General features: G+C 38.3%; 1 protein-coding gene across 3 annotated transcripts in view; it reads left to right on the forward strand.

Annotated features, from left to right (window-relative positions):
- The first annotated feature begins 6,443 nt into the window (after window positions 1–6,443).
- Window positions 6,444–24,479, forward strand: part of LOC145999708 (meiosis-specific nuclear structural protein 1-like) — a 67,879-nt gene continuing 49,843 nt past the window's right edge. Inside the window, exons 1-3 of one of the 3 annotated variants that reach the window (XM_083136979.1) lie at window positions 6,444–6,492; window positions 17,867–17,970; window positions 22,686–22,877. In XM_083136979.1, the coding sequence (XP_082993105.1) occupies window positions 17,968–17,970; window positions 22,686–22,877 (195 nt within the window). In that variant the 5' untranslated portion in view covers window positions 6,444–6,492; window positions 17,867–17,967. Of the gene's footprint in view, window positions 6,547–6,653; window positions 6,804–17,866; window positions 17,971–22,685; window positions 22,878–24,479 lie in introns of those variants that run through there. The other 2 variants (XM_083136978.1, XM_083136980.1) reach the window with 2 other exon arrangements.

Raw genomic sequence — 24,479 nt, forward strand, 5'->3', positions numbered from 1 at the left:
TTTTTCTCGATCTCAAACATCGCAAAACGCGCCAAGATCCTTAACATTTGGGTCTGGAAACAGTTTAAGTTCGAGAACTGAAACTGAACTGAAAACGTTCATTCCGGGCCAAACTGGAATTGCAAGCTCAGACCATCCAATTACAGTTCGGACAGATATACTCCGGTTTCATTCCAATTTTAGTTCGAGAACTGAAAATGAACAGCAGGGTTTCATTCCGGGCCGAACTAGAAGTACAGCCTCAGATCATTCCAGTTACGGTTCGGATAAATATATTCCGGTTCCATTCCGGGCGGAACTGAAACTGAAACTAGGTTTCAACTGCAGTCCCTGGTTACGCGTACCGGCAGTACAGGAGTACAGCAGCGACCGTACCACTTGACGATGCCTCCGGGAGCAATCGAAGAAGTTGCACATCTTAGAAGCTGTGCCAAGATGAAGACCTAAGATAGTTAATGTAGATTTTGAAGCTGTGGCAATTTCAGCCCTCAAAGAAGTGTTTCCTTCCGTCGAAGTGAATGTCTTCTACTTCTATATGAAGAAATGCCTGTGGCAAATGGTCCAAGAGCTTGGCTTAACACGAGAAAACGAGGAAATTCGTCATCATATTCAAATCTGTGCATCATTAGTAGCATTCCTGAATCCTGAAGACATAATAGATGGTTGGTTAGAGATCCTATCAGAGATTCCCGTCCACGCAAAGTTATCGGAGTTTTTTGATTATTTTGTCGAGAGATGGCTGGAAAATGAAGAAATTCCTGTCGAAGTATGGACGTGCTACAAGAGACGGCACCGAACTAAGAATGCTGTTGAAGGATGGTTCTTAAAAGTGTGAACGGATATTTCGCTGACGACACCTTTCATCAAACAAGGAACGATCTGTCAAAGATGTAAGTCACATTTCCAAATTCCAGCAACAACACTGGGGTCGCGTTACTTGAGGATTATCTGTTAATGTGGCATCTTGATTAATCTGTGAGCGTGTGTGTGTGCTGCAGAAGTGGCAATAAATGCCGAAGGAGAGAAGAAGTAACAGCATATTGCTCCAACAGTGGATAGAAGGTAACGATGCGTTTACCACTGCCAGCAGAGTTATTTATTGTCAAGTATACTCTAAACATGTAATATATTTCAGGTATTTAGGCAGCTTGAATTAAAATTTGCCAAAATGTAAATTTACCATGCTGATTTTTATAAACTTGTGTTAATTTTTGCGGACAATGCTGCTGTATAACCTAGCGAAGGATCATTCTGTTATTTGAGTACAAAATAACAAAATGGTAGAAACTAAGGGAATGATGGTCACATGATGAAGATATGCACTATGAGCGTATTTTATTCTTAAATTAGACATACAACAATACAATAACTTTTAGCGATTATGTTTATAGATGGATTCTAGCTAAGTATTCAAACAACATACTGGTGAGGATTAACCATAATTTTTGGGTGCTTTTCGTCACGAAAATAGTAGTGATTAGAAGTGGTAATTTTACTATTAAAGTAATTTGAAGGAGAAAGATGGCAGTCCTATAGAAACTGAGATAGCGTCCGTGGCATTTGTGTACTTATTGATATCTAATGCTGTCTACATGAAAACAACGATAAATAACGTCTAGTGTATTGAAATGTTAATGTCAAAGAGTAAGATATTGATTAATGGAACAAAAAGAGCATATAGTGTTTCCAACAAAATACATATATTATTATAATTGCAATGTTGCAGTTATTAGAGCGAGCCTCCAGGCAAAGAAATGCGTTTAATGTAATCATTTTGTTATATGAGACTAAAAACATTTGTAGGCTAAATTAGTATTTTTTGGTGATCCTCAAAAGCACAATTTATCACACTTTCAATTCTATAATTGAGTTACTGATACATTTACTTTGCATTGAAGGTGTACAGAACCTTAAAATAGGTTGTTTCAAAAAATTTTAGTGCATATTTTGGGCCTTTTTAGTGCATATTTTGGCTTTTCTTACTGCATATAAATTCGCCCCCTAGTCATAAGTAAGGGATCAAATCATTTGTTTTCGACAGCTCCTCATTCAAAGTTGAGTGGTAGTACTCCATTGATAGATAATGATGTGGGATTACGTTGTGCTTAAACTGATCGTAGAATTTTACAATGTTTCTGTGAGAAAGTCTCCTCATCAAATCACATTCTTTATTGAAATCCGCTTTCTCTTTATCCTGTTCCTCTTTGCTTCTCCCATGCAACCACAACAGCTTACGTGCTCGGACAGTCATTCTTTTAGGCCAGAAACAGATGATCACTGAAGCGTGACCACCCGCACCCATGAGATCGTCGATCCTAAAATTTTTAGACTATAACCTGTCACGGTCTTCTTGCAACGGCAGCTGACAAACATGTTCTTCCATGCTTATATTATATGAGACCTGTGGAGAACAATAGTATCGCGTTAATTGTTAACTTAATTTCGTACCCCTGAAATTAAATATTCATAAATAAATTCTGGCATAATCATAAAGAGTAATAATACTTAGATTACGTGCAGGCTTGTTGATAAATATAAAAAATATGGATGACGAAGTGGTAACGTCGTCTCCTTGTAATTAATTGATCATCGGTTCTATAACCGATTGAGACACATAGTGGCGGGGGTCCCACTTTAAACTATAGGTTCAATATCTTAGTTAGTCAATTTTGTGCATGAAGTGGACTTAAAGAAAAACTCACAACTCATATATGAAATTATGATTATGAGCTTGGTGTCTAAATATTGAAACATTCTGCATGTTGATACTTTATTATATCAACGAATTAGAGGTTCAAAAATTTTGTAAGGCCTCCGGTTGGGCTCTCTTTCTTCTAGGGTTTAAATATAGCTCGTTGGGATGAACTCGCTGCGCATTCGCCAACAACAAACTGAGGCGACCGCTGCACGGTTTTGAGAAAACAGCCCAGTTCGTGCGACAAGCGACACGTGCAACTTGTCGTGTCGCTTCGAAAGGTTCAATTGATTCCTGAGGGTTTGCTTCCAAGCGTCACGTGTCGCTTGTCGCTTCCAAGCAAACCCTTAGTAATTAGTGCAACCTTTCGAACCGAAGATACAAGACAAGCACGTGTCGCTCGAACTGGCCCGTCTTCTCACTACCGTGCTTCGTGTCACCCCGTGCTGTTTTTGCGCATGTTTTGCTTTAGACTGAATGAGATCGTGCCGCTTGTCGCTTCGGTGTGAAATCTCACCAAGAGTTAGTGTCGATGAGTGTCAGGGATAAGGTATGGGCGTAGACCCAACCCACAGACGAAATTTGGACTCTTACATGTAAGTAATTTTCAAGGGATTTATAGCGGGGTGCAATCACAGCGCAGAGCGGTTATTTTGACAAAATTCTGTTTCCCTACTGGCTGCTTTGGGGAGGGGGGAATCTTAACGTTGTCGGTTCTTGCAAAAGCTGTGGACCTAATTGGCTGTTTGACCGCGAGTTTCTTCGCAGATAAATGCGGCAACACAGGGTTGTGGATTGATTGATTTGATTGATTTAGTTTATTTTACTTCGCGTTTTGTGCCTCTTGGCTAATTTGCGAAGATGGGGATGAGTGATGAAATTATGAAATTGATGAATGGACATTCACAAACAACCAAGCCCGACCGGGATTCGAACCCGGGACCCTTGGCGTCGCAGCGCGATGTGCTAACCACTCGGCCACAGGGTCGGGCACACACAGGGTTGTGGCAGTGGCCATAAAAGCGATCTTCGCACAGCTTCCTTGCCCGGCAAGAGATTAATGAAATATGTTATTAACGTTATGGCATTTTACTTGCCACGTGTATAGGAAATGTCTTCACCCAACAGAGACTCAAGGGGTTTAAACCCTTATCCTCCGAAAACTTCCATGTAAGAAATACCACCACTGTAGAAAAACGTCCCAAATGTGTTTCTTATGAGGAATTGTCATTAAGCCTAATGAAAAACACTGTTGCCTCCCTCACCATCTAGAAAGTGCTACCATAGAATATGGAAGGTTTTTGAGGTTGAATCAGGTAAAGTGTGGGTGTAGTTCGCACTAGCGTCGGTACTGTCTAATATATTTTGATTCGTGGCTAATTGTATATTGATTGGTTTATTTTTTATTTATTTACTTATGTATTATTACCTTCAACACAGGCATAGCTATCCTCCAATGACAGAAGCCGTACACAAAGAAAATAATAATAATGAATAGTAATTACAAAATTACGCCGGCCACCGTGGCGGAGTGGTTAGCAAATTGCGCTACTACGCCAGCAGTCTCGGGTTCGAGTCCCGGTCTGGGCAGGAATGTTTGTGGGTCTGCATTCTTCAATTTTATCATATCATCACTCATCCCCATCTTCGCAAATTAGCCAAAGGGTGGCACAAAATGCGAAGTAAAATAAAGAAAATCAATCAGTCAATTACAAAATTACAATGGGGGAAATGTAATATTAGAAGAATTTCTAGCAGTCCCTTTTCGATGGGAAAATAATACTTGCAATATAATACACCCACCTCTATTTTCAGCAACAAGTTCTCAATCTATTCGACTTCTATCAGGAACCTTTTTATCCACATGTGATCCACACAATTCACCAATGTGTTATATTCCACGTTATGGTCACGATGCAACATTAGGAAACTCTTGTGCACAAAAGATACGACAAGGTGCCACTATAAAAGAACTAGCAGGACACTGCATGTTTCAGTGCTATGACGGAAATAATGTTATCATTACTGAAATAGCTCCGGACCAATATGTCATAACGAATCCGCCTTTAGTGATAACAGGCGAGTGTCATAACGAGACGTTTAATCTCCGTACGTATGAAGATCGATGTATTATTTGCCGGGACAAAAGCTGCTGAATTTAAACACTTTAACGATTGTTTAGATACAGCGTGGCCAGAAAAGATTCCTTTCTTAAAGATTACAACTCAAACTGAACCCATGACTAATGACATAAGTAATTTAGACAACTTACAAGACTTGCCAAAACTTCCTTATCCTGGAAGCAATCATGTTAAAACTTCACTTATAATAATATGGAACATAGGTCTCACTATTTTGATTGCATGGACTATATATAAATTTCTACTGTTAACCACTCAAATGGGTGCTCTTAACCAAATTAACAATGTTGAAGCCTTAAGTTTTGGACAAGATACATTACATGATATTCTTATCTATATAATAGTCTCACTAATTCTTATTTTGTTTGGGATAATCCTGTATTGGATAGGGAAACAGTACAAGAAATGTTGCTGCAATGCAACTCCAATGTTTAATCGAATCAATCACTCTCATCCTAATCCTTTTTCATGAACGACGAAGCTCCTAGACTCCATATTCCAACTAGGAATAGGCCAATACGTAAACCTGCTCCACGTACACACAATTCTGGACGTGTTCCAGCACATTTAACCATGACAGCATGACTGACCCTACATTTACTCCTTATGACGTCTCCCGTCACCACTATTAATGGCCTAACCATGAGAACTTTTATATCTTCTAGCCTATATAAAAATGAAGTGGACTCTCCCATTCTATATGAAACTTCAGTTCCCTTGATATATCGATTGCAGTATACTCCTATCACTCCAATCTACTTAGATTGGGAAAAATTACCCGCTTCACTAGGAAATACTTCCATTTTAACCGACCCAGCAGTACAAGAATGGAGTTATTTTAGAACCACTAAAACACATATAAGGACTTTATTCTTAAAAGACACGGACATTAATTAAATTACGACCGTATACAATACTTTCCGGCCCAAAATTGGGTTACTATTAAGGATTTACCCCTGAACGACGTACCAGAGTTATTTTATGTTCTTACCTCCTCTTGCCAAAGTAAAATTCCACATCGCGCATTAATTTCATTTCAGTTATCTAGCGGGGTGTTGTTGGAGGTGGAAATGTGTTAATACGTCCTTCCATATAGCGCAAAAAAATGCAGTAGTATATGAAAGATATTTGGGAATTATACCGTAGATTATACACCGCCTCCGGTAGTAATTGAAAGGTAACTACGCTTATACTATGTCATGTCATCTTCCCTCTCCCCATCTGCTAGAAAAGATACGTGAAGAAGTTTTACAAATTTACTGAGCCACATGCCCTAGTTCGACCCTTGGGAAGGTATGGACATGTAATTATGTTTTTATTCCATCCCATAGTCCATAGACCATTTAATCAGTTCTTCATCCACCCTCATTGTCTCTCGCAGAGACCCTAAGGCCAAAAAGCGACAATAAATAGATCTTAGAGTGGGATACAATATAACATTTGAAAATAGTAATAAAATATATTGTTAATAATAATAATAAATTAATAATAATAACTTTTCTATGATAATACTGCCCTAGCACAATTGGGTGGCGTTCTAGAATAATTTCACAGTTCGAACAGCAGTTTTCATAGCTGAGGGGTTGGCAACGCTGGTCAGGTAGGACCTGGCAATGCTGATTGTTTACTGTCGGAGACGGGAATACAAGAGTGACTGTAAGACACAATATTTAAAATATAAATTTTATGTGTATTGAAGATCAATTAAAGGTAATCTAAATCGTTATGAATAGTGTATTCCGTTGGAAATGGTGAAATAAAAGTTGCACAGACTTTGTCAAAATCAAGTGCCTTCAGAAAATGTTTATTTCTCGGATTAGAATCTCCAAATCAATGAACATATAATATATTTGCTCATTACGGTCCTGTGTTACAGCTGTAAGTCGGGCATAAGAGAGTCTTCTAGAACTACAATTTCTCGCATTCAAATATCCTTGTCCTGTGACACGGTTAAAGGTCAACCAGAGGTAATATTTTTTTAATGCAAGTGTAAATAATCAGGCCTCGTTTGCAGATGAACGAAAACGGGTATATTATAGGAAAAGCGGCCTTCCATTTTCTGAACCAACTTACGAAGATTTCATACCGAAGGCGCAAGCTACATGTGTGTCTTGTCACTTGAGGATTTCACTTGAAACCTCTATTTTTGATTCGTTCGCTTCCAAATGACATGCTTGTAATTTCCGAGGGCCCAAGTCCCTTTTGTTTTATTGCGATTTCATTATGCTACGAGTGCAATTTTTACATGGTTCGATTTCGATGTACGTCTGTTAACACATACTGCGGAGTTTTAGCGATTACATAAGGTTTTGTTCAATATATGCTTTCGTGTTTAGGTTAGGCAGGTTAGGTTTGGTTCCCTTAGCATTAAAATAAAGTCCCTAAATGCATTCTACTAGGGTTTCAATTTACTTCTTCATTCATTCCCACGCTTCTACGATATTTAATTACTGTCGCTTGTCGATGGACGATATCTTGTCCATGTGATGTGCATAAGATAATTTTCAAGTTGTTGTTTTTTTCAACATAAATAACTTTTTTCGAGTCCAAACAGTGCTCATTACTTTAAGGAAGGTTCAATTTCGTGTGACAATGATTTCCAAAATTCTACGATTCTGTTGGGAAATCATAAAACAATCGGAACCGTTGCCGAAGCTGGAAATTGCTGCCCTTTTATTTTTACTTGCACTGTGAAATCAGTGACTGCATGGAGAATTCTTGTCAAAATAGTCTGGTGTAAAACTACACAAACTACAGCTGATTGTTTGCACAATACGGATGTATTTTTATCTTACCAGAAATTTTAACCAAGTGCAGCTCATGCATTATTTGCCTTAGGGTTCATAGAAGCAATGTGACACATGTTCAGCTTCCACAAATACACCGCATAAGAAAGATACTTAAATGAGAAACTTATCAGATTTTTCCATGTAAAAGTAAGAGGTTTTGGTAAATATGCGAAACACCCAAATGGATTTCTTCAAATTTGCAGGAGAAACTACTTACTGAAATCAGTTTCTGTAGCATTGTCGAAGTTCTTCGAGGTATTTTCTTTCACGGAAACTGAAAACTTCACCATAGAATGTTGCAGAACAAGAAATAATAACTTTTTATGTAAGGAACTTGCATTTTCTGGAAAGCAACAACAGTATGCCGTTGTTTCCATTATGTACCTGCAGATGGCACGAGCGTTGAAAGTCATGCAGTCTCGCCAGTGTTTTCAAACGTGCCCTTTTTTTACGATAATTTTTTTTAAAACTATGCTTACCTAACCTAACCTTGCCGGAAATGGTTTTTGGGGCTATCCGTCAATGGTTCGTGGGGCTATCCATCAATGGTTTTTGGACCTTGGATTGTGATGACATAACAAACACGAAAGTAGGTATTTTTCGGTTAAGAAGGTTGAAACACTGCATACCCACTCCAAATTGACAAAACACAAGCACGACGTGCGATGATCCATGATGAGTGCACGTCATATTGTCTGTTACCCAAGCGGAACAAGGAAGACAAATAATGACTCGTAATATGAAAAGTTGACACTATTTTATGGAAAAAGACATAACTTCACCTTAAAGAATCTTCCGCAATGCAGAATAGGTAAATATCAATGCTAAAATTAAAGAAATAAACGAGTGAGAGGTGTTCGGGCGATATCGCATAAGTATCGCAGTTTTATACCAATTTAGCATGAAACTGATATTAAATTGGACCCTTATAATAAAATGCAGATGTGTGAAGAAAAAAAATCGATGATTTTCATCCCACTTTAATCCAATCTCCATGATGGGCTACGATGCTAAAGAGCCCTGGGTTTGAATCCAAGCCTGGGCATGGGTGTCCTTTGTGTGGGTCCCTTCATCATATCATCACTCATCTTCATCTTCCCAATTAGCCACATTGTGGATGAAAAGCAAAGTAAAAAGAAATCCCACTTTAAACTAAACATCCAGCTTATTGTGCTAATTTTAATGTTTTTGTTCTTAACCTATTACATGTTAGGATCACAAATGATAGTCATGTTAGTGCTGTTTATATGGTTCTGGAAACTTTCATGGGCCAGGTTTCTGTTGTTTAATTCTGAACTAATCACAGTACAAGGACATTTTCTTTTTTTAATATTATTTTTATTCCTTGGTTCGACTTATGTTTATATGTGTTACACACATGCTTCAGAGGCTTATGTTCTGGAGAATGATTTTTACCTTTCCATGTACTCCTATGCAGGGAGGTGCAGTCTGGCGTTCGGAAAAGTTTGGAACCATTCGTAAACCTCCACGGATGACGTCAGCCACGGGACATGTCAAAGACGAGCACCAGCAATGGCATAGGAATTCACACTTCTTCTGTGTTTTCGGAAATAAATTTGTTTTACAATCGAATGAATGTTCTAGCGTGTGTGTATAAATAAATGTATATGTATAGAGCAGACTATATCTAGTAAACTGTGTCGCTGAAAGTTAACTATCAATAGAATTACAGTACATGTAATGAAAAGCACGAAAGCCGGCTAGGAGGTGGAGCGGAGAGGTTTGTTCAGAATTTTCTATTTGAGTGGTGTAAATTCGTGTTTATGGGGGTGAAAAGTTATACTTAGAGCCAAAATTACCACAAAGTTGTCCTTTTTAAAACATTGTGTGGGGTGTTAGGGCGAAGTTGTTGGATAAATCACTGGACCGAGATATAACAACTTCATGTTTATAATCCAAAAGTTACTTTTTTAGCATTTTCATCCTGCAGTGTTTGTAGTTTCTTTATTTGTTCTTCAGCACATTTTAATTTCTTTTTCAGAGTTTCCAACACACTATCTTGTTGGAGATTGGGTATATTGGGTATATTTCCAGTACTCAAAGTCTCTGAATTATGTGCCATGCAAATTCTTTTGCGAGGAGACAACTCTTCAAGTCTGTCCACTGCTCGCTTTCGAATCTGACGTATATTGGCACGTAAACTCCGATCAATTATGCCATTTGGCTATTGAACACTACTACAATTCACTACACAACCACGCAAATTTAAACATGGTACAGCGTTTCTATTAAGCTGCGGTCTACGGGTAATAATACTCAGCAGTTCTGCTTTTAAGTTCCGTTCGTAACCGACATAAAGAAAATGCAATGAGCACACTGTCGCTGTTTTGGTGTTAACAGGATCAAATCTATTCACTTTGAAACCCACATCTTGCACGTAATCGGATCCTTTAGGAACGAAAAATAGCTTACACCCAGGCACGTATCCAGGAATTCCTTTCGGCGTGGTGGGTGAACACCATGTTTTAAGGGGTATTGTATGTTTAAGGCCAGTGGTGGCAATTTGGTTCTAAAACTGGGGGGTTTGCGAGGAAAGTTTACTTTCTCTTGGTAAACAAAAGCTTACCATTAAGAGGCCATAGTGTGGAGGCAAGAAAATGGGGAGCAACTATCCCCTAAATCGTCGTCACTGTTTAAGATTCTCATTTTAATCAGAACGTGAAATCGGGACATTTTTTACCACTCGACTCCTGTTTCCATGTTATAACTTTGTGTGCAGGAACCATCTCAGTATGTGTGTTTATCAATTTCTTCTGATCAGGATCAAACCATCTGTGTACCAGAAGTGCTTTTACGAAGCTGTTACACATACACGAGATGGACAATCCACTCGTCAACGCGAGATTCAAGCTGTGGGCTGCGAACTGGACACAGACAGTTCTCGAATATTTCTCTCTGATTCGAGCCTGAACACTACTAATGTGTCTTGTCCTCCCATGTTTGCAGCAAGTGTGCAAAATTGTCTGTCACAGCTTCCGCAGTCTCACACATCGGCACGAAACAAAGGAAGTCTTCTAGAATACAGTTGGATCGCGAAACAGTTAATGCACAGTGAAAACCCTTCCGTTCCCAACACATCTAATGTTTCGTTTCCCGTTATGGTTAAATGCTTACATATTTATCTCCAGTGATGTGCCCAAGGGAGGGTTGGTGGGGTCATAGCCCCATTTGAACGTCAAAGACAGGAAAAGATGGCAAAATGAGGACTGACCACCAAAAATAGTATACGTAACCACTTTCCCTTCCGAAAATCCTGGGAACGCCACTCGTTATCTCGGACACATTTTTTGAAATCAAGTCCCCAGAAGTTTTTATGATTTCGTATTGGAGACTGAAGTAAAGTGCCTTGTACATGATCAAATAAATCATGAACAAGTCCTTGAATTGAACACTTAAAAGGCAATGAAGTCAGAAACAACGCAATTTTTCTCATTGGATCCAAGATCCTGTCAAAGTAATATCTATTTAGGAATGGTTCTAATTGACGCATATTTATCCTCATTATATTCAAGAATGTTCCGCAGATAAACGGTTCATAGATATTGCCAGTAGTTCGACTCCTCTTATTCAAGAACATTCCCTCTCGCGTCTTCCAGAGATTAGAAATTACAACGAATCGCCCTACGTGTGGAGCTACCTTTGTTGTGCAGCTTCCAAATAATGACAAGTCTCTACATAGTGCTCAAGTTCACTGCGACAACACTGAAAGCTCAAGTAAAGTGTACGTGCAATATTATCAACAACAGGGTCCGTCTTGCTTTCATAAGTGTAAACTGAAAAATTACCTGAGGGGACTCGAGCCACCTGATCCCCATCTTGGATACGCGCTAGTAACAATAACAGGGGTATAGAACATTCTCAGTCATATTATTGACGAAGTCGAAAGCCTAATTTTATCTAATGTAAACTGAAAAATTTCCTGGAGAGAGGGGGGGGGGGTCAAGCTCCCTATACCCCACTTTGGATGCGTGCTATTATCAATAACAGGGTTACAGAACATTCTCCGTGTTGCCTTGATAATAATTTCTCTCCTTAAATTATCGTCACATTATCTTATTTCACACAACAAGAAACCAAAATCCTCATTTTATCTAGTTTAAACCGAAAACTTTTGCTTGGATATTTGCCTGTCCTACTGCATTTGTTGCGTTGTTCGGGCACAAAGCAACAGCACAATTGCACGGCATTTTCCTGAAATGTTATTGTTGTTGAAAAAAATTCTCCACTATCACACAAGAGCTACAGAAAAAGAAAACACAAGGCACTTTCACGTTCCCTCACACAAATGCAGATCCTATAACAAGCGGAAAGGTCTGTGACAGCGTCAGTTCTGTCCCGTGAGTGACGTCAGGGTTGGGAACGCCCACGACCCTCTTTTTTCAGCTTCGGGAGGGAAGACTGTGCTACTTTCTCAACTATATTATATACTTACTTTGCTCCTATGTGTGTATTTGTTTGCTAACAGCCATCCATTTACTGTCATCTTAAATACAAACGGCTGCTGCTACTATTTCATGTGTTGTTGAAAATGGTATTGGGTATGCTTGACCCTTTGTACCCCCTAGAGAAAGTTAAATATTTGCATGGTATATGAATATTTGGTAACAGTTTCATATATCGGAGACAAATTTCTTCATTTTTACAGAAGAAACTACTTACGGAAATGAGTTTCTCTAAGGTTTCCAACGTTCGTCGAGGTATTTTCTTTCATCGTGGAATCTATTTGACCGGGAAATCACGTATTTTTCAAGAGAAATATCTCACCGACGAACAATTGCCATTGCTTTCCCTACGTGAACCAGATGCTGCATACAATTGATGACGTAACACCCTGTCAGTGTTTTCAACCCTCCCTTTTTTTTAACTATGCTTACCTAACGTTATCGGAATGGTTCGTGGGACTATCCGTCAGCTACCCGTGCATAATGTACAATTTGCACACGTGACGAACACGATAGTAGGTATTTTTCGGTGAAGAATGTTGGAAACACTGCATACCCACTACAGTAGTCAAGTTTTGCCGGCCATATTGTATGTTAAGGAAGCAAAAAAAGGAATAACAAAAATTACTCTCTATGTGAAAAATTGTGTTTGTTTTCGTGTAAAAAGCATATTGGTAAGTACGAACCATGCAAAACACAAAATATCAGTTTTTAATGTATCTCCGATCTATGAAACTGGTACTGAATATTTTCTTGTTTATGAACATTTTCAGTTAATTTTAGCTCGTGGAAATGTGTTATCATGAAATGAAGTCCATCTGTTACCTTAGCATGTTACTTTACCATGAAGATGAACAGCCTGAAGGCTTTGCGCAAGTGAATCTAGCACCCAAAATAACATTCCACAACAACAACTATAATTTTACGTAGTAAATAGTTATTATCGACGTACAAAGGGTTTTAATAATAAAAAGTGGTGAAAGCACTCTGAAATGGAAGGTTATTGCTTACGCGGGTCATACTTTGTGATCGAATATCTCCGTTATTTGTGTTTTCCTCATGCTGGAACTAATTTTATATTGCTCAAGACATCAAAATCTGTTGATTAATATAAATTTCAAGGTAATTCTCGAGAGGATACAGTGGCTAAACAGCCCAGGGAGTTAATTAATTTCATTGTTAGGTTAGGCAGATCAGGTTTAGTCCTTTTAGCATTAAAGAAACATCCCTAAATATTTTAAACATCCAATGATGTAATGTCTGGTCTCAAGCACTAAACCCCTTTCGATCCTTGTGTGATAATCTGATGGTACTCTGTGCCAGAGACAACCATGAGATAAAAACAGCTGCTCGCAGGGAAGTGAAATAGTTGCATTGTATATGAATATTTTGTTGTTTATGAACGTTTTCAGTTGATTTTAGCTTGTGGAAATGTGTTATTGTGAAATAAAGCGTGTTACGAATGCTTGCATAAGCTGTTCTTTCAAATTATAATTTATCTGGTAAATAGTACACAGTGAAGTGTAGAACTCTACAAATTAGTTTCTTTAACCTTCAAACTTACATCCACAATTGTTTCCAGTATTCTAAAACACTTTGTAGTACTTCAATAAAACTTGCAGAAATCATTAAACATTCAGAATCGTTGCCACTTTTATTTTTACTTTTGACATTAAGGTAATTAAAATTGAAACATATTTAAAAATTTAATCCACTGTACACCCTTGAAAATTATGTTGTTTTTTTTTCATCGGCAGATTTTGATGTGTTACACAATATAAATTTGGTTCCAGCATGCAGAAAACACAAATAACAGAGGTATTTGATTCTAATGTATGGGCCACGTAAGTAAAAACCTGCCATCTTGGAGTACTTTTGCCACTTTCTATTAGTAACAACCAGTTGTATGCACACTCAAATTGGTAACACGTTCATCACACTATCAAAGCATTCGTAATTTAACAAAAATGTCAAAAATTGCTATCAGAACCAAACTTAACAATCTTAATCAATCAGGTTGATTTAAATGTCGATGTAAATCAGGCGATTTTTTTTAAAAAAAAAATCACTTTAATGAAATATTTTGTAATAATGCACATAAGGATATCGGAATCACTTTCGTGAAAGTGCATTAATCTCAAAATCACTTAATGGTGTTTATTAGGCTCTAAGAAAGGAAAAAATATATATGCACTGGTGGGGTGATGCTCATACCAAAGGAAATGTAATATGTAAATACACTTAAATTTCTTTTGATTTAAAATTCAATCATTTTTGTAAGCAAATATAGCAAACATTTTGTGTAGAATAATATTCAAAATACTAATCATGTTAAACCATAAATAGTGTCATTTTCATTAAACTGTAAATAAACATAACAGCTGATATTTTGCTAACTACACTGCTCGCCATTAAAATTGCAACACCCAGAAGGAAATGAGATAGAAACACGAAACTTGGCAAATATGTAGTTCTTAATAAGATAAGAAAATGATTACAGTTAGAGCTCGGTGGTGTGACATGTGACACGTAGAACATGGTTGCATAACCCCAAGGAGCTACTAGCGTGTACTGCCTCCACGGGTGGCAAAAACTGCTGCAACATGGCGAGGCATGGACAGAATGAGTCTATCGATGTCTGCTTGCGGTATGGCGGCCCAAGCAGCTTCCACACGGTGCCAGAGGTCTTCAACATTACGTGCCGGGAACCTGAGTTGGGCCAGCCGGCGACCCACCATGGACCAGACATGTTCAATTGGCGACATATCCGGCGAACGTGCTGGCCAAGGAAGCAGGGGCACGTGCTTAGCTTCCATAAATGCAAGGACATTCCTTGCAACATGGGGGCATGCGTTATCCTGTTGAAAAGTGCCATTATGCAGTGCATGGATTAATGGGACAGCAACAGGGGTGAGAACCTGTGTGATGTACCGTTGGCTGTTCAATGTCCCTTGAATGCGTACGAGACGCGAACGAACACCTATGGCAATGGCACCCCATACCATGATACCCAATGAAGGCCCTGTGTGATGGATGATGCATGATGCAGGCGTCATGAAGCCTAGTGCCACGGTGCCGCCACACGCGTGTACGTCCATCATGATGTTGTATACAGAAGCGGGATTCATCAGAGAACACTACAGCATTCCACTCCGCCATCCATGCACGACGGTCTTGGCACCATTTCAGACGCAAACGCCTATGCTCTAGCGTCAGAGGAATCCGCAACAGTGGGCGCCGGGAAAAAATTCCCCATTTCGCCAAAGAACGAAGCACGGTTCGTGGTTACACTGGACGTTGTAAAACATCCCGTACTTCATGCGCAATCCTCGTTGACGTGGCCGTTCTGTCTGTAAGGGCCATGCGTATCAGATATCTGTCCTCTCATTCCGTCGTCCAACACGGACGTTGTGAACCTCTACGTCGTTCTACAGTGCCTTCCTGGACCCACTGGTTCCATACACAGATCACTGTAGATGCATTCCGTCCTACACGGGCACCGATCTCACGGTAGGATAATCCGCATTCACGGTATGCAACAATTCGGCCGCGATCGAACTGGGAAACCTGCTGGAATCGCTTCCGTATTCGAGGACGTGGCATTGCTGACCGATTTTAGCACACTACACTCACGACCATGCACTTTCACTGCTCTTCTGCACCTATCTGACCTGCTACAGGTACCACTTACCAGATGGCGTGGCAGGTGCACATGATGCATGACGGCCTTGAACACCTAATCATTTCCTTCTGCACCTCTCCTCTACACACTGTGCACATTTCGTCCGATTCCGATTACTCCTTCTGGGTGTTGCATTTTTAATGGCAAGCAGTTTATCATTAAAAATATTGCCAAAATTCAGCTACAAATACTAAAATATATTTTAAGTTACAAGTACATAGTATATATAAAATGCTTTATTTTCACTAGAAGAAAAGTTACTGAAATTATTATAGTTTCATTAACACACTCGACAAACATTTTCATTGTAGGTTCATATATCAGAAACAGAAAAATATATATTTGCACATTTATTGAAATTATTATAGTTGAATTAACACACTCGACAAACATTTTCATAGTAGGTTCGTATATACAGTATCAGAAACAGAAAAATATATATTTGCACATATTTTTTTTTCTTTAATCAAACTTGAAATATTTTACAGGGCCGTTTACCATAGAAAGTCTTTCTATAATATATATACATATATGTGTGTGGGTGGGGGAGCCAAAAACCTTGCAAGCAATTTTAAGCATGTTTTTTTAAAAAATCTAATAATCATTATTTTAATCCACCTTGATCATAACCTAATGATGTAAAATTACAAACACCAATAAATCTAACACTAGGGTGACCATAATATTTTGACCCAAAAACGGGACATCTCAAGGAGATCCCCCTCCCCATCCTGGAATAACTGTTAGGCCTTATTATAAAATTATTGTTATTATTTATTAAAGGATGGATCACATAAATGATACATCATAAACAAGAAATAGCCCGACCCTGTGGCCGAGTGGTTAGCACATCGCGCTGCGACGCCAAGGGTCCCGGGTTCGAATCCCGGTCGGGTATGGTTGTTTGTGAATGTCCATTTTCATCCATTTCATCACTCATCCCCATCTTCGCAAATTAGCCAAGAGGCACAAAAACGCGAAGTAAAATAAACTAAATCAACCAATAAACAAGAAATGAAATATGATCTCTTGTTGTCAAGAGGTATTAATTATTATAATTTTGGGATAATTTACATAGTGTTTCTCGTCCTTTCTGAAGTTGAGTAATGCCAGAAGTATGTAGCAGAAAAACAAATCTTCTTGAGAGCAGCTTATACTTAACTATCCGTTTCTAATCTCCAAAAACCTTACCCCACATATCACAAACACAACTCCTCTAAATTTTTCTTTTGATTTTGTGTCAAGATGCAGGAACTTTAAATTCTTGTTCCAATTCCGTAAAGAAACTGCATGCTTTCTCACTGCTCTGCAAATATTGGAACACATGCAAACCAATGCATCTTTTTTAGCATGAAATGTGTCTGAAATTTAGACTTAGTTTTCAAGATAACTCCTAGACTTTTATAAAACTGGACAAGTAACAGCTTTTGAATGGAATGACCAGTACATGCCTCTGAAACATGACTGTCCCGGTCAAAACGGGACATGTGGTCACCCTATCTAACACTCATAACAATAATTTCACTTCTAATTTGGTTTCATACGTTTTCAGTTCTTCGTGTCTGGTTTACTTTACTTTATCATACATTAATGAAACTACGCAAAACTGCCTACAGTTATGAAACTGCTGCTGTTGTGGAATGTCGTGTTGGGTGCTATAGTCACTTGTGCAAAGTCTTTAGGCTGTTCTTCTTCGTGCTAAGGTAACAGATGTATTTCCTTCACAATAACACATTTCTGCAAGCTGCAAACCACAGAAAACTTACCATAATTTTCATAAACCATTCAAAATATTTCACTCTCTTGAGGGGTGCAGAAGTTCAAGCGTACCCAAATTACTGTCTCCAAGCTTCAGACTTACTTCCACAATTGTTTCCAGTATTCTAAAACACTTTGTAGTACTCCCATAAAACTTACAAAACATTCAGAACAGTTACTGCTTTTATTTTCACTATTCATTAAGGTATTTAAAATAAAAATATATTTAAGGACTACATTTTTAAAAGCAGATTAAGAATATTTGTAGAATATTGGCTCTTCAGTTGTTGGTGAAAATTTTTAATTCAGCTACTCTGATATTTGTATTTCTTTTACAGAGTAGACAAAGATGTATAGGGTCTAGTGACTAAACGTTTGAAGGTTCTGTTGGATAATTGAATTTCAATCTTGTGAGGAGGATACATGAAGTGCGGGTAAAATGGTAAGTTTATATTTTTGTTAACTGTTTCTTTTGGGTACGAATTAGGTCAGTATGCTTTCTCTTGCCTTCAGAATGTTTTTTTGTTATATTTGTAACTCGTAGTAAGTCGAGTGGGATGAGACAAGGGGGAACAAGCTTCGAACTATCAATCTCGTCACTGATGCTTGGCGTTTCTCGTCCCGTCCCTCGTGCTGAGAAGAAGTGATCTTTACAACCTGCATTGTTTAACCTTTCTTGAGGGGCTTTTTACACTACTTTTTTGGTCTTTTTTAAATTTGAGGTAAGGGTTTTAGATAAGGGGTCGTCCCCACATTCACTGAAGGGTGCAAAATGGCCAAAAATTTTAATTTAATCAATCAGTCAATCTTGTTCAAGCAGGTGTTTATCCAGAATTTTCCATCCATCATAAATTGTTCGTTACTGTGGAACCTCAGGCAAAAGAGCCTGCACAGACCCGCTACTCCTGTGCATTATACTCCCTCTTGGAGGGGAGGGGCAGAGTGGAGCTTGCTTCCTTATGGCCCAAGTTGAACTGATGGAAGGGAAGGTGTGCGAAGGCTTCTGGTCGAAGGTTTTATTTCCTTGTGTTCTCCCTACAGTAAAAAAAAAAAAATTGGAGAAGGTGTTGGGGATGTGTGGATAAATCATTGTGTTCATGACATTTGTGTAAACTAGAATGACAAGAGTGTTTCAGTTAGTCTGGTACTCTCAGTTTTGACATTGCATGTTTGACAAAGCTTCATAAAGATTTAACTCAGTTTCTAAATGCCAAATTATAGTGTACATGATCGTTCATATGTGTAGTACGGGGTTAATGCCTGATAGAAATATATCAATGTATAATGCCATATCTCAGTGTTTCAAGTAGTTTCTGTCAATAGCCAGAATTCTACTAATTATAATAATACATGCATATTAAAATAACATTGGTTATCATAATAATAATAAATAAGACTGTGATATTACCAGTGCGTAGTTAGAGATCGGTTACTTCATTGAACTCTCCAACCTAACTATTGCCTATTTTGGAGGGAGCAGGAAAGGTTTATAGTATCCTTGCCTTGACTCATCTCATCCAACAGGTCGCTAGGTGCCAGGGCTTGCTGTGAGTTAATAGCTTCCTGGAGATGAGGCCTGCGCAAAGGTTTATTATCCCATAATAATAATAATATCATAATCATTATTATTGCATCCATAAATGTAAGATCTATCACTTCTGTTGCTCTCATCTTCTGCAGGGCCTCCTCTGATAGCGTGGTAATAACGTTTCCACCTTGTAATGAAGGGGTCCTGGGTTCGATACACAGTGGAGACACACATGGATCCAGATCCCACTTTAAACTGTAGATCCAGTCCTGATTAACCTTACTGTGAACAACTCAAACTCATCTTCAGTTTCGTTCACAATACCAGTGATAGTAATAACACTTAAATGTTTCAGAATATTCATTTTCATTTTAAACTGGTGTTCTATCAAAGAAAATATCCATCTGATACTGCTGTATTACAAAAGGGGAAAAATTATAGGATCCCAGATGAAAGTACTACAGAAACAAAAGACACTGCACAGCACTTAGTTGACAATGGCAAACTAACAACAATGTGAAAGACTTCTTCCCCTAGAAGCTTATCTTCCCATTTCTGGTATAGCCACCCCTCTTCTGAGGTATGCATGTTGTTGCTTTGGGCATTGAGGACTATCTAACGGAAGATGAAACATGAGATAAAGCTGTCACCTGAAATTGCTGATGCCTACTGACCGCCCAAGACAAATTTAGTATTAGAATTTATCTTTTCTCTTCATCTATTGTTTACAAGAATTAATGTAAGTTTTGTTGATTGATTGATCGAGTTGGTGTTTTAAGTCCACTTTATGTGCAGTAAAGCTAATTGGGACTGGACCTACAGTTTGAAGTGGGATCCGAACCACTATGTGCCTCCATCGGGTATCGATTCTGGGACCCCTTGATTACAAGGTGGTGACACTACCATTGCACCATCGGGGAGGCCCAGAATGAACTTTTGTATAGAGTACTAAATAATTAAAATGAATGTCCAAAGTTCTGCTTCCAGCACCAATCAGATTTGCTGGAATGGAGTTCTGGTGAGTTCCAGCTAGATAAATCTGTACTCTAGTGGAAAGTCATCACTAGGGCTAGGATTTTCATGACTTCACATGCTATGCACAAGGGAGCACTTTACCTTTTTTTATCACATATATTTTTTTGGTAAGGGTGATGTGTTCCCTAAATATTTCGAAATTCATATTATGAAGAAACTAATTAAGTTAATGTGCTTTTTAAGGGCATATTTAGGCTTATATGCCCATTTCTACATGATAGAGCATATTTTGATAGATTTTCAGTCATATTCAGCATATTTTTGCCTTTTCAAGAAATATACAGCCATTTTTCTTACCCCCATGTTCATTCGAGTTGTTGAAATTTTTACAATTATATGTCAGTTTATTTCCTGATAAATGGTGAAAAACATTCTCGTTTTCTAATGGAATGAAATCTGAAAATAGACCTTGTCTCAAATTAACCCTGTTAAAATATATGCTTATTGTTGAGTTTGTTCTAAGTGTGGATCACTGTTTATTTTCTGCAAAATTATGAGAACACCTTCCACCCCTATTGCAATGAAATACAAATTTTCTCTCGATACCACGGAACTTCAGCCGAATAACATTGTTTACTTTAAATATGTTCCTCTTGTGTCAGCCGAAGTAGAAAGAAGCTGTGCTGGCTGACAATAGGCAATCATTTTTATTTGAAAATTTACAGAAAGTATTCATTGCAAATTTCAACTTGGGGCTTATAAAGTGAACTAAAAATAGTATGTGAAAATATCTCAGGATATGTTAAATATTGGTGTTTGAAACAGTTCAGTTGTAAGGGCATATTTTTCAAATTATAGTTCATATTTATTTTTTTAGGTTATAAGAGCATTTTTATTTGGCATGTTTTCACAATTTTTAGGTCATAAAAATCTTAACCCTAGTAATCACCTTGTAATCAATACCCGGTGGAGGCAAATAGTTGTTAAAACCCACTTTAAACTGTCTATTCCCGGTTAGCCTTTCTGTGCATAAAAATGAACTTTAAACCTTATGCCCTCCCTTCCCCAGTTGCATTCTGGAGCATCAACAGAATTTACCAGTCTGATGCAGAATTCACACATTCTGCTCAGTAATGAGTAGGGCCTGAATAGTTATGCATATTCCATATGCAAATGCATGCTTTAAACATTTTTTTTATAAATGCATATATGAATCGTAAACATAAACTTATAGCATATTTTAGAGCCAACAGCCACTACTGAAATTGTATTTTACATCTATTTGTTGGGCATATTGTCATCTTGATAAAATAACTTCCAATTTCCTTCCGTCATTGTTGTTCATTCTTTGCTTTCTTTTAGAAAACAAGGAGATAGCTTCTTTTATCATCCTTGCAGGAACACTCAACTACTACTCTTTTTGACAGAGAGATAACAACAATGCAATGGCAAGTCTTTAGATGATCTTAAACTTTGCGCGTCAGATGCTATTGCCTAAAAATATTCTCCAATGTCGAATTATATCTTGTGAAGTAGAGCACGTATTTTATTGAGTATAAGAATATTCTTGGTGAAAGCAGGTTGAAAATTTGAGGGTATTCAAGTGCAGTCATGATCTGTAAGTAATGTAGTTTTTCCTCCATAAATATATGTTTACATGTAAGGTTTTTGAGTAATTGAAAAAAAAATTATGAAAGAGATAAGGTGTTTTATCTAAAAATACATATTTACGAGGCATATTCGGAAAGTAAGTACCGAAAGGGTGTAAAAAAATAAAGTAAAATAGTTTTGTACCTTCTTTATTTGCATTGCATTCTACAGACCTTAAACTACTTTTCTACCTAGTTTCCACCATTGTTCAAGCATTTGTCATAGCGTGGCACTAGTTTTTGTATCCCATCGTCATAGAATGTTCCCGCCTGTGATGAAAGTCATCCATGCACTCCTGCTTCGAAGTCATCATCCTCGTCAAAACGCTGACCACAATTTTCGATATTTCATGCGATCTGTCACACTTTCGTAGAGGACTGTTCTTGAAATTTGTGGAAATTCCATGGAAAGCAACGATATTGAGAAGCGTCTGTTTTCACGAATTTCCACACACCAAATCCTCGGCCGCACACACCAAATCCTCGGTCACAACAGATGGCCGACCGCTCCTTGGCTTATCGTGAACTATCTCACGACCTTCTTTAAACATCAAAAGTAAGGACCTCACACAGTTGAAGGTGGATGTCTACCGGTTTCATGTTTCTTGCATTGAGAAAACGAATCACAGACCGGACTTCACAGTCGGCGGGCCGATTGATTTTCTTGAACATTTCAAACCTTCAGAAACCTATGAAGAAAAAGCACGACCTGCTCCCACGAGTGCCTGTGGCTTACTAACGGATGAAGGACGTCAGCGAGAACTCACACGGTCGCGACTGCAGCGCTACAGTGGCAATATTTGCAAACGGTACTTACTTTACGAATATGCCTCGTATTTGCACATTTTGCACCTTTCTAGTGCATATTTGCATTAATATTTTAAGTGCATAACTATCCAGGCCCTCGTAATGAGGATAGAATTAGTGTGTGTGAGATATAGTCATGTGGATTTTTCCTATTTTATCCTTTGTTTCTCATTTTACTCTTCTGATTTTCTTAAATAGGGAGAATCGTCCTCAAACAAGAAGCGTGATTTTGAGCGAGAGCAGTTTGTGCAGTTTGTTGTCCAGAAGAGGGCCGAGGATTTTAATGCCCTTCAGAGAGCAGGCATCGAGGAGCGAGCAGAACAGAAGCGCTTGGCAAGAAGGTTTCATCAGGAGAGACAGGAAGCTGAGATTGAGCACAAACTAGCTAAAGTTAGTTTTAATTTAATATATTGTGTATGCCTTATGGCAATAGACATATTTGAAATATATAGGGTTAATCAAAAAGACATTCCCACTTTGAAATGATTGTAACTTGTGTTATTGAGATGTGATAATATGTTATGTACGAGGGATAGTCGGGGAAAAAAGTTTCCTGCATGTGTATTTCCGGAATGCATGGAAATTTTGGGTTGATAATATGTTATGGTTATATGGGCATCATCGTTGTCTGACGCGTGACCTTTTTCTCACAGAGGGCGTACTGCTGTGTTGAAGACAGGAAGAGGTGAGAAGTGTGTGCTTTGCCAGTATAGAGAACAGAGATGTGTTGCAATTGTTGACAAAGGATGAAGTACAAGCTGTTGTTGGCTACAAATGGGTGGGACTAGGACTTCCGCTACATCATATGATGGACAAGTGAAATGAAAATGTGATGGACAAGTGAAATAAAAATGAGAATTTTGATTTTTCTCAACACTGAACCAAAGTCTCTCATCCGTAAACAGGGCACACAGTTTTACGAACAGGGCTTCTTGAAACTTGTGAAGTGGTATGAATGCTGCTGGAGACTTCGTGGAAAAATAGTATAATGATGCATCTTTCTGCTCATGTCATGTTTTTTTTTGTTTTTCAGAATAACACTCTCAGTAGATGGGAGACTATGGAAACTTTTTTTTTCCTACTGTCCCTCGTATATATGAAAAAAAGAATTCAAAATAGTTTTATTTCGGTGACTGTGTGCAACCATAATACCTGCCCATGGTGCCTCGTGACCACTTGTCCCAAAACTGGCTGCTATCCCAACGGAGAAGGCCTTTTGTGCTGTGGAGTGCGTTGCAATACGAATTCAGGACCGAATTTAAAAGGTTCCACCTAGCAGGCAGTCCGTCTATGATTGGGTAACGAAATTACAAGGCAAAAGCAGTGGGAGGCCATCAACATCGGGGAACAGATGGAAGAGATCCGGGAAGCATTCCTCCACAGTCCAAGAAAATGAACATCTTGTGCCATACTAAGCTGAATACTGCTAGGGGGAGTCTTTTTTAATTCAGTCCTGAATTTGCAGCATACTGCTGTACCGGACGCGAGACTTTCAAAACTCAATAACACAAGGGTCGTCTCTCATCAGGGTAGGGGCCATTTCTAGAATAGTGGTCACGTGTCATCACTGGCAGGTACTACGGTTGCAGGCAGTTACTAAAATAAAACTTTTGACTTATTCTTTTCAAGGAAATAAATACATTAAATAGTATTAATTAGGGATGGGTCGATATGAAATTTTGGCCGATACCGATAAAGTACCGATATAAAATTTACCGATACCGATAACCGATATTCTACCGATCCGATATGAAATTAGAAATGGTCCTTGAAGAACCTGAAAGGTTCAATGACCTCTATAATAAATGTGTGTTTCAAGGTGACTGCAGTGCAAGATAAATTGCATATTTAGACATTTACTTTTTTAGAAAGTAGGGCATGGATATTAACCATAAAAATTACAACAAAATGGCAGAATTTTGCACTAAATTATCAGATAATAATCGATATATCGGATCGGTAAAATAATCGGTAATTTTACCGATAAACCGA

This window comes from Lepisma saccharinum, chromosome 15 (genome assembly GCF_977018435.1).
Source record: "Lepisma saccharinum chromosome 15, izLepSacc3.1, whole genome shotgun sequence".
NCBI lineage: Eukaryota > Metazoa > Arthropoda > Insecta > Zygentoma > Lepismatidae > Lepisma > Lepisma saccharinum.